At 40.7% G+C, this 11,068-nt stretch overlaps 1 protein-coding gene across 4 annotated transcripts; it reads left to right on the plus strand.

Annotated features, from left to right (window-relative positions):
- Window positions 1–2,161: 2,161 nt before the first annotated feature.
- On the plus strand, window positions 2,162–10,651 carry LOC103698281. 4 transcript variants are annotated; one of them, XM_008780273.4, is made up of 4 exons: window positions 2,162–2,394; window positions 2,929–3,006; window positions 3,115–3,200; window positions 7,969–10,651. In XM_008780273.4, the coding sequence occupies exon 4, from the start codon at window positions 8,256–8,258 to the stop codon at window positions 10,260–10,262; it is 2,007 nt and encodes a 668-aa protein (XP_008778495.2). In that variant the 5' UTR covers window positions 2,162–2,394; window positions 2,929–3,006; window positions 3,115–3,200; window positions 7,969–8,255; the 3' UTR covers window positions 10,263–10,651. The 4 variants fall into 4 exon arrangements, with proteins under 4 accessions (XP_008778495.2, XP_008778496.2, XP_008778497.2 ...); XM_008780274.4 differs by having other exon boundaries at window positions 7,980–10,651; XM_008780275.4 differs by having other exon boundaries at window positions 2,204–2,394; window positions 2,953–3,006.
- The last annotated feature ends 417 nt before the right edge of the window (window positions 10,652–11,068 follow it).

Genomic DNA, 11,068 nt, shown 5'->3' on the forward strand with positions numbered 1-11,068 from the left:
GCTCCGCAGCCCGACCCCGAGTCGGCTGCCCCTTGATCCAGCAATCCGACCCCGAGTCGGACATCTTCGGCTCCGCAGCCCGATCCCGAGTCGGCTGCCCCTTGATCCAGCGATCCGACCCCGAGTCGGACATCTTCGGCTCCGCAGCCCGACCCCGAGTCGGCAGCCCCTTGATCCAGCGATCCGACCCCGAGTCGGATATCTTCGGCTCCGCAGCCCGACCCCGAGTCGGCAGCCCCTTGATCCAGCGATCCGACCCCGAGTCGGATATCTTCGTCTCCGCAGCCCGACCCCGAGTCGGCTGCCCCTTGATCCAGCAATCCGACCCCGAGTCGGACATCTCTCGATAACGACAGGCTATTCCCCAGAGGCACGCCGCAGCCTCCTGCTCCACTACTCCCTGCAACGGTTGTATCTGGCGCTGCTCCACGATCCCCTGTAACAGCCGTACAAGGCGGAGCTCCACTACGCCCTGTCATGGCCGTACCCAGCGCTGCCCCACGACGCCCTGTAACGGCCGTGTCAGTGGCAGCTCCATCGTGCCCCACGATGACGAACCCCCCTGAAAGACCCCCCAGCCTGGTATATATGCGGCTGGGGGAGGAGGGGGGGTAAGCAAGAACTTCCAGAGCATTCTCTTACTTGCTACTATTATCTCTCCTTATCCTCCAATCTCCTCTGACTTGATCGTCGGAGGGCCCCCACTACCCCAGTGGTGGTGCGAGGCTTGCTTGCAGGTTTCCCGGTGGAAGGTGGAGCGCAATCAACACCAACCAAGGCAACTCAAACGGAACCCCGTTCACACCGCTGTGCCAATCGTTCTCGCTTTGGACCACCAGCAACAATAGTATAATACAATAATAAAGGTATAAAATATTATAATTATTAGTATAAATTAATTTTTCATAATATAACATAATATTAAATTATTTAACATAACATATTAATGTATTATGATATAATATAATATGATATTATATTTATAGTATTATAAAAAATAAAGGTATAAAATATTAAAAAAATAATAGATTGATTTTGGAAGGTATGGAGAAGGATTAAAATTTTTTTCTTCTAAAATGTGGTTCAAGAGATGCATACAAAAATTGAAAAGAAAAATACCTTTTCTTACGGAAGGGAGTCTGACGGCTAGGGTTCTTGGCTCCAGCAGATTTTTAGGTTTATAAAGGGACAAGCTATGTAATTATTATATTTTAATATGAGCATTTTTGTCAAAAATACAGCTTTTCGAAAAAGCTGAAACAGCTTCCTCCTAAAAGCTCCAAATTGGAGCTTCCTCCCAAAAGCTGTTTTCAACTTTCCGCAAAAGCTGAAACAGTTTTTTGAAAAATTTACCAAACACAGTTTTTCATCTAAAAGTACTTTTGGAGGACCAGAAAGTGCTTTCTGACCCTCCAAAAGCTCTTCCAAACAGGACCTTAGTGTACTTCAGAATTTGTTATCTTTTAATTTATTTTATATATATATATATTCGTATTAGAATAGCATGAGACACCGTTTCAATGAAAATAATAAAAAAAGTTGCAGCAGCAGCTTGACATATACCCGAGGGGGCGGCAAATATTAGGGGAATAAATCAGCACGAGGGAGAGGAAATCAACGCAGCAGCGTCCGAAACTCGGCGACGATTCGGCGTCGGCGCGCCGAAAAATAGAAGGAACGAAAGGAAACTACACGCCGGAAAAAAAAAACAAACGGAAGAAAAGGTGGGGACGGCACCTCGGGCGGGCCCCACGGCCGCGCACCACGGACGGTGGCGAGCCGCTGCCGACGTGGAATCTGACGCCAGGAGTGACGTGTCGTGGCGTCGCGCCCCTCTCGCCCGACCGTATCGCCACAGGCCGAGCCCCATCGACCCACCGCCGACCACGGCGCTACGTGGCCCCATCTCAACAACCAATCGTGTCCCCTACACCTTTGATTCCTCACTAGTGGACCGACCCCGCAAAACGTACCATCAGGATAAGGACACGTGGACAAGATTTTTGGGTAATCAAGCTGGGATTGGCAGCATTGGACCAGGGGAAAGCCGCGGGCCAGAACGGACCGCTTGGCCTAACCTGCGCCACTCCTCCTATCGTGCGCCCGTCCCTCGAACCCGATCTTTTTCTGTTTTTTTTCCTGCCACCTTCCGCTCCCCACTTGCGCCCTCCTCCTCTTCCTCTCACTATATTTCCTCCCTCTCTTTCCTTTTTCTGTGCCTCTTATTATTGTTTTTTCCTCCCTCCTCCTCCTCTCGGTCGCCTCCTTCGCTCTTAGCTCGCTGCTCTCGCTCTCGTTCCCTCCGCCGCCCCAAAACCCTATCTCTCATCTCGGTCGGGATCTCGGATTGCTGGAATTCTTGAACTCGTTGCGCCTCGAGGCCTGCGATGCGAGGTGCGTGTCTTCTTGGCTTCTGAAATTATTTCTCTTTTACTCGTTGATGTGTTGTTTCTCGGAGATTTCTTTTGGGTTCTGCTTCTCCTGCCAAGAAATCTTGTCTTTTCCTCTGCGTAGTCTGTGTTACATGATAAGCTTCGTTTTTGTTTTGGATGAATTCTTTGATTCTGAGTGAAAAGCCTTATTGTTGTTTCTTGTAAGTTGTTTATTTTCTCCCATCAAATTCTCTGGAGATGCTGGGTTTTTGATGGAAGAAGTCGTTCAAGTTTGGATTTTTCCTTATTCTTGATATACTTTTCAAGATTTCGTCGTTTATCTTCTTTTCTCTGTGCTTCAAATCTCACAAATTGGCGACAATTTGCTCTTCTTTTTTTTTCAAAAGGGGAAGAATTTTTGGAAACAATTAATTTGGTCTCCGAACTGCTGTCTTTTGTTTTCTACCGTTCATGCTTTTGATGGGGTTCGTCTTCTCTTGCTTCTGAATTAGAAGTTTTTTATTCATGCCTTTCTTGATTTGTCTATTTCTTACAGAGAGTTGTCGTCAATTGAATTTAGGAGGTGCTTTGGGTGGCCGCTCTGGTTAATCTTATTGTGATCCGAAAGGGGAAGGTAGTAATATATGGTTTCGTGAACCTGGACAAATTTTAGGTATATGGATATGTATGGAGTTAATAGGATTCAGTTAATTTGTTCATCGTTTCGCTACAATTTGTGCAGTTTAAATCTCACGCCTGTGGCTCCGCATCCTTTCAACAAAGACTATCCCACAGCAAAAGAGCATCCTTAGATCTGGGTACACCTTGGTGCGTTCTGTTATACGAATCTGTTAACATGCTCTTTTTCACACTAGACTGTTAGTATGCGCTTCTTTTTCTTGCTAGATCTCTCTGATACGCTTAATGAGATTTTATTTTGTTTCAATTTTCTCGCATCTATCTTGTAGTCATCTCTAGATTGATGGGTCCATCTCTTTCTGTTCTTCTTGCTATTCTTCATTTCTTTTAATGCAAGAGTTCTGGGTTGGGTTTGTCTTTTTTATATTATTTTTAATATTTGTCTTCAGCTAATGTTTTGTGTGTGTTTTAGCTCGAAAGATTAGCTGGTTTCTGTTACATGTTCTTTTGAGAGGGATACTTGTCTTTTTTATGTTGTAATCGTTTTGAAGTTCGAAACATTTGAGGGGAGTCCCACTTCTTGTTATCATAACACTGTCAATGTGTATTGTTTTGATTAGTCTATCACAATTGTGGCTTGATTGCTTCATTATCATCTATTGTTTTGTTGCTTGAGCATCATGGACCTGCATTTTCTGATCTGTGGCGTTCCCTCTTGGTACTTTTGGTAATTTATGCATGTGGATTATGATCTTATTGAGTATACATACTGATATGTCAATATTCTCTTTGAACTTTGTAAAAGAAGCTACAAAATTTACCTAGAAACAGGTGGACTAATGACCTCCTTTCTTAAAAAACAAAAACAAAGAATGTAAAATATTTGTAGAAAGGTAACATACTGATAAGAAATGTGATGTGGGTTCTGCTTTCATTTCAGTGGAAACATGTAAAAAGTACTTTTAAGTATGAACAAACTTAAAAGTATGAAATGGTAGTGAGAAGTTGCAGCAGCGTAAATTGTGAAGACTTTAATAGTCATGCAATTCTCTTCGATCTTTTAGATTATGATTTTATTGCCTTGTTAGGTGGACAGACAACTTCATTGATTTTTCTAGATTATACTGCAGTTTTTTTAGCTTATTGCGTGTCACGGTTCTTTCCCTATTTTAGTAAAGTAAGATTACATATATTTTTCTGTCATGGATCTATATTCAATTCTATGCAATGCTTGTTGTTCTACTTGCTAGATCATATCGTTATTCCCTCCTGCACCTCTGTTATCAAAAATCCTTTCTTGTCTTTTATCATTTGCTTCTTTTGTTGCATCAATAGTTGGCCATATCTGTCATATGATTTAAAATTTTCAATAAGGTTCGGAAAGTTAAGTGCATATGATATAAATCAGAAACAACTGAAGCTGAAAGCGTAGTTTTAACTTTTGGTCAAATCACTGGTACAATTAGTTTTTGGTTGGGATTCATGAAACCTAGGATTGTTTTAGAATGTTGCTTGTAAAATGTCATCGAATTTTTTTCCCTTATCAAATTGCTGAACAAGTGCCTTCAGGCATGTTTTCACATTTTCTTTCCATGTTCCCTTGCATGATGATTGCAAACTCTGGAAAATTGCGTGGCAAAATGGTGTTGTAAGACGTTGACTTTTATCTAATAATGAGATAAATCCTTCCTTTAATCCTAATAATCCATAAAGATCCTCAAGGTGATGATTCTTAAGGATAATTGAAACATTATTATTGTGTAAAATCTGAAATTGATGAGTTTTCTTTTTGAATATATTGAGATAAACCATGATATATATCCCTGCCAAACAGAAAGTAAATCTTAATAGCTGGAGAAGTCTTCTTTGAACTTTAGGACAATACTTTTGAAGAGTTGAACTTGATGTAGGATGGATCCAAGGGACTAAAAGAGGTTTTTGTTAAATCTACAATGTGTCAATTACCTTTTAATGGTATGTTTTGTTGGCTCTTTGCCAGAGGTATTTCAGAGACTTCTGTTAAATTTGAATTTTGGAGATGGAAGGTTCTAGGTATAATTAAGTAGCAGATTGTTTCCAGGTTTATGTATTATGTTTGTTGGTGTTTATAGAATTTTATAATTTATCCGTTGTATGAGTCCTCTGGAGAAATCTTCCATCTTGATCAAAAGTCTTCAGGGTCTTGAGTTTGTAGAGGTCCATATAAGCTTTTGATGAGTCAAAAGTGTCAGACTATGGATATTTAATGTAATTTCTGATTATGGTAAATTTTACATTTCCAACTCTTCTTTCTTTCCTTATTCTTTTTTTTCCGCTCTTCTTCAATTTCTTTTCTTAGTCTTGGTATATCATACCTTAGCCTCATAATGGATTTTGCGAAGAATTACTCAGTAATTCAGTTTCCATTTTAGTTGTAAGTCTAAGCCTCAAAGCGTAATCAGACTGTTTTCTCATGTCGTTTACTGCTTGAGCTGCTATTTTTATTTTCCATATTCTTCAGTTGATTAAGATATATCAATGGTTTGACCAAAGTGTTAATTATATTCATACCTTTTATTGAGAAAAGTCTGCTTTGTAGACATCTTTAATTGCTAGTGATGCTCCTTTCTTTGTAGTTTGATGATGGTCTTAGAATTAGTGGCACATAGTGTAGTGCAAAGTGTAAAGGATTGGTGCCGGTAACCATGGTGGTGCCGGTAACCATGGTGGTGCCTTACTAGTATGGTATGGTAAAGATCATGGACTTATGATATGCCCGCTGGTGGCATCATAACATAACTGAGATGCCGTACCATGTGTCTATGCTCTACATTATTGTGGGCATAATGATATTAATACCTTTTCTTGTGATACAGTATGACCGGTTGTGATTTATTATTACTTTGTTGTTTGTTGTTCTGTATCGAGCATCAACTTATTTGACTTCTAAACATTTTGCTTTAAATCTAGTTTGATTATGTTGTTACTGATAAATAATTAAGTTCTAGGGTGCATTTTAGTTTTTGATAAGAATTCCTGGCTCTTTCTCTATTTTGTCTACAGTGTAACTATCTAGATGGAAGTTTCATTTCCTCATAAAAAGGACTGGCAATGAGTTTATATTAGTTTATTTGGTATTCTTGGTTGTTTTGCAGTTACACAACATACAATGGATCTAGGTAACCTGTGCCATGCCTATTCCAATCATGGGCCAGCACAGTACTTTCCTGTGCTATACTGTGTCTGGATGTGGCGCTGGGATGAGTGGCATGCAATAAAATGCTTTGTCCTGGGTTTGGCCTACATCCTTGGGTTAATTTTAATTTAGGCCATTTCTAACCTCTTTGTAAGTGGGTTAAGAGTTATTTTATGAAAAAGGAAACATTACATAAAAGTAATATACAAGTTCCCAGCTCTACTAATCATGGCATGTTATGCAAGTTAATTGTTTCCTAACACATGCATCATGTAATTTAAAATAATCTTTCATACAAGATGACCATGTATATTCATGAATAACACAAATAAACTGAAAATGCCAACTAGTAACTTCTATTGGAAGTAATACAGTTAACATACTGCAAACACAGCAAGTTTACCACTAAGAATTTCTAAGACTAGTAACAACACATTTAGACTACAAACATACATACTGATGGACCAAATAAAGAAGTTTGCTATATCATATTTTGAGCAACACCCAAAATCATTTCATAGGTTCATAGATAATATACATCATAAGATAGCAATATTTTCAAAAGAATATACCAGGCATAGAACTACTTAGTCTACTTCTTATTCTTCTTGACATTCATATTCCATTGTTGTTTCCATTTTGGATTCATTTTGTAGTCACATCAACGACATATACAAATCAGTGAATATGTGTATCTTCTTGGATGTTGGTTTATAAATTAATGACAAACATGAACTAATTTCTTACACATATAACTTAAAGTTGATTCAGGAGACACACTAATGGCACAACTAAAGTTTGTGTGAAATATATGAGACTAGTAATAACCTAATACTCCTCGTTAATAACAGATAGGCAATATTTACACTTTGATTTTTTGTGGAGTGGTGATTTTATAACATGAGTGTGTCCAATACTAAGATTGAGCCGTTGAACCCTCAAAAGGGGAGGCCTTACATTTCAAAAGAGGCCAAAATAAGCATAAGTGGTCAAAAAAATGCTTTTATGGCCCTTATCACATCATGTCAATCTGGTACATATTGCACAAAAAAATTCACACCATTGCATTTTTCCATTACGAGTTGACAAAGTATAAGATGTACAATAACTATGAAGACATACCGACACCAAATTCCTAGATACTGGCTATGTGGCTGCGAAGCTATCTGCTGACTGCTGAAATTTTGATTTATATTGGAATATACCTCTTAGAGAAATTCAGTTGTTGGCATGAATCTTAAAAAATGGATTTACTTTCTCACAATAGAAAAAATCTTTTCCTTTTCCTTCAGTTTAGTTTTACTGTTACTATCATCATCATCATCATTGTTGTTGTCAAAGCGCTCCAAGATTTAGTTATACTTTGAAATGGTAGGAATAAGCAATGCCATAACTTGAGCCTACTTCTAATACTAATACAACTGCCACCACTGCTGCTACGACTGCTGCACCTGCTACTGCTGCTGCTCTTGCTCCTGCTACTATTATAATTATCGTTTTGTTTGTTGCTCTGGAACCTGAACCCGTGAATTTAGTTGTACTTTGAAATGGTAGATATGCTGTAGAGACATTTTAGAGGATTGTATATGTACTGCAGGGTTCCTTTATTAAAGTAATAAGCAAGTCTAGGATGACCTAAGTCTTGCAAGGTTTAATGGTGGATAATAGTCTTTTCTTTTCTACCTGATATTTAGTGTTTTCTTTTCTTTTCTTTTCTTTTCTTTTCTTTTCCTGGGTACCTTCAATTTCTTTTATGCTGCTAATTTGTCCTCAACTTCTTAGTTCTGCTGCAGGAGTTCTTGGCTTCTTTTCTCTTGTTGATGACATCATTGGCTGTGAATCATCAGATATTGTAACCTAACTTCTACAAGTGTGGCCCCTTTGGTTTATTTAAATTTTTTGAAATGGATCGTCGTGATACATCAGGATTTGTTAGTGGAGGTGGCAAGCAATTATTCAGATGTTTCTAACTGTTGAATATTGTTAGCTGCAAGTCCCGGAAGTCAGGCCAACTGGTTCTTTTCGATTAATATCTGGTTGATATAAGAGGTCTTCTGCTGGTAATAGGAATGAATGACAGCATTCCTCACCTAGGCTTTGCTTCCAACCTCTCCTCTTTACATGCTTTTGTCACCCGGAGCAAAGTTCAATCTGGAGCTGAATATAGCACGGATGTTACATTGCGACTTGATTCCCCTGGTACTTCCAGTCTGCATAGTTCCAACACTAAAGGGACAAAGAGGAAGTGGGGCAATGGATTGGAGGGTCCTGAACATCCTTTACTTGCACTGGGTTTAGGGCAGTCACCCAGTTCCTCAGACGTTAGCAAGGTTAGCTCAACAACTGCTTGCACCATGTCTTCAGCGAAGGAGACTGATGAGGAATCCTCAGCTGATCTGGGTTTGAATTTTCAGCTTCATCTTGGCAATGAGAATATGCTTAGCCCTAAGAAATCCTCTGTTGCTGCTCCTAAGGCATCAGGAAGTGAACCAGTGTATGATGTCCACTTAAGTCTATCAACTGGCCCATCTGAATCTGTTATTACTGGTATCAGGCCAGTCTCAGATCAACTTCAGAACAGATTGGACGCATCAGCAGTGATCAGTCAAGTGCCAACATTTGATGAAGGATCAGCATCATCTCGCTGGATATTTGGGAGATATGTGGCACCCTCTGTCTATATTTCAGAGACAACTAGCAGCTTTCATTCCAACCAAAAGATTCATGCTAAAGTTGATCCAATTGCAATCGTCCCTGACCTCACATCAACCAAGATACAAACAGTGAAAAGCCCAGTTGCCTGTACTTCCGGGGTTACTCTTCTGCAGCAACGCGACACTACCACAAAAACTTGTCAGTTCCAAGGATGTGGAAAAGGAGCAAGAGGTGCTTCTGGACTATGCATAGCCCATGGTGGGGGGCGAAGATGCCAGAGACCTGGCTGTCACAAGGGAGCCGAGGGTAGGACCATCTTTTGCAAGGCCCATGGAGGTGGTCGGCGATGTCAATACCTTGGCTGCACAAAGAGCGCTGAAGGCCGCACTGATTATTGCATTGCTCATGGTGGTGGCCGGCGCTGCGGCCATGAGAGCTGCACCCGAGCTGCTAGGGGAAAATCAGGTTTATGCATCAGACATGGAGGTGGCAAGAGGTGTCAGACGGAGAATTGCACAAAGAGTGCAGAAGGTTACTCTGGTCTCTGCATTTCTCATGGAGGTGGAAGGCGCTGCCAGTTTTCAGGATGTTCAAAGGGTGCACAAGGGAGCACAATGTTCTGTAAGGCACATGGTGGTGGAAAGAGGTGCACTTTTTTGGGGTGCACCAAAGGGGCTGAAGGGAGCACTCCTTTCTGTAAGGGACATGGTGGAGGGAAGCGCTGCTCATTTCAGGGTGGAGGTGTTTGCCCAAAAAGTGTGCATGGTGGGACCCAGTTCTGTGTTGCTCATGGTGGTGGGAAGAGGTGTGCTGTTCCTGGGTGCACTAAGAGTGCTAGGGGGCGAACAGATTTCTGTGTTCGGCATGGTGGGGGCAAGCGATGTAGGTTTGAAGGGTGTGGAAAGAGTGCACAGGGGAGCACTGATTTTTGCAAGGCACATGGAGGAGGCAAGCGCTGCTCATGGGGCCAGTTAGGATCAAATGTTGGTGCTGGTGCTCCTCCTTGTGATAGGTTTGCTAGGGGCAAAACCGGTCTTTGTGCTGCACATAGTGCTCTTGTGCAAGATCGTTGTGTTCATGGTGGGGGCTCTCTGGGACCGTCAGCTACTCGGTACCCAACACTGGTTAAAACTGAGAAAATGAAAGACATCACTGTTGAAGAAAATACATTCTCAAAGATAGGCAATGATGGGGAGAACTTTGTACACTGGAGTGGTTGTGATACAAAGAATAATATCATGCCTAGTCTCATTCCTTGCCAGTCTGGATCAGATTCGATTCCAGAAGGGAGGGTGCATGGAGGGAGTCTGTTGGTGATGCTGGCTAGCAGTGCAGGCCTTCAAAGCAACTCTACAAGCCAATCAGACGCTGGCACTTCAGAGCAAGACTTGTCACATCCCATGATGCACAGGTGGATATAATGGCAAAGCATGCTTCTTTTTTTTTTAAGATTCTTCTTCCTTGTGTGGTTTTGATCTTAGTTCTGGCATAGTGTGGTCTGCTGGGTATTATATGTTCAAAGTAACTTTGATGCCTGGGATAGACAAAATCAGCATTTCTTGTTCATTAATTATATTTTGTTGAAACTTGTATGTGATCTTAAGGCCCTCTTGTGGAAAAAATAAAGGGAAAGATAGGGGAGGCAAACTTGTAGTGTAGGCTTGCTAGTGTTTTATTCGGTTACAGTAAACACAGCTCTTGTGTATTGTTTAGCTTTGTTTGCTTCTCGTTGAGAACATCTTAATTTTATTTCAATGCTGTGATTTGTGTCATATCAAATATAGGGTATGGCTAGATCGTTATGGTTCTTACTTAAGAGTGGTTTGTGTTATATTTTCTTTGACATATGCTTTAAACGTGAAAGCTCTAAACGAGGACTGGCTCATTAACCAAATATGGTGTCAAGTTTGTTGTGCAAAGATTACATTACTAAACCTTGCGCAGGAGATTTTTTGAACCTGAATGACCCACACGAGGAGCATTCCAGCCTGACCAGAAGGCTTCTCATTTTCTCCATCAAATATAGTTCTTTAGTGAATTCCAAACCCTTTTTGCTATTTTGATAATTTTCTTTTGTACATCGAGCATGAACTCACCTTGTATCTTGCTGTGACAGTTGTTTGGTTTGGGTCCAACAGCATTTCTTGCACTCTGGATTGCTTCCTGTTATGACTGTCGTGCGTTGCTCATATTTAGAGTTCTAGTTTTTCTTTTCCTTTTTCTTCTT

This window comes from Phoenix dactylifera, unplaced genomic scaffold, assembly GCF_009389715.1.
Source record: "Phoenix dactylifera cultivar Barhee BC4 unplaced genomic scaffold, palm_55x_up_171113_PBpolish2nd_filt_p 000121F, whole genome shotgun sequence".
Lineage (NCBI taxonomy): Eukaryota > Viridiplantae > Streptophyta > Magnoliopsida > Arecales > Arecaceae > Phoenix > Phoenix dactylifera.

Bases quoted from the DNA above. Each gene is read 5' to 3' on its own strand.
- LOC103698281 (XM_008780273.4), top strand. From the start codon at position 8,256: ATGAATGACAGCATTCCTCACCTAGGCTTTGCTTCCAACCTCTCCTCT.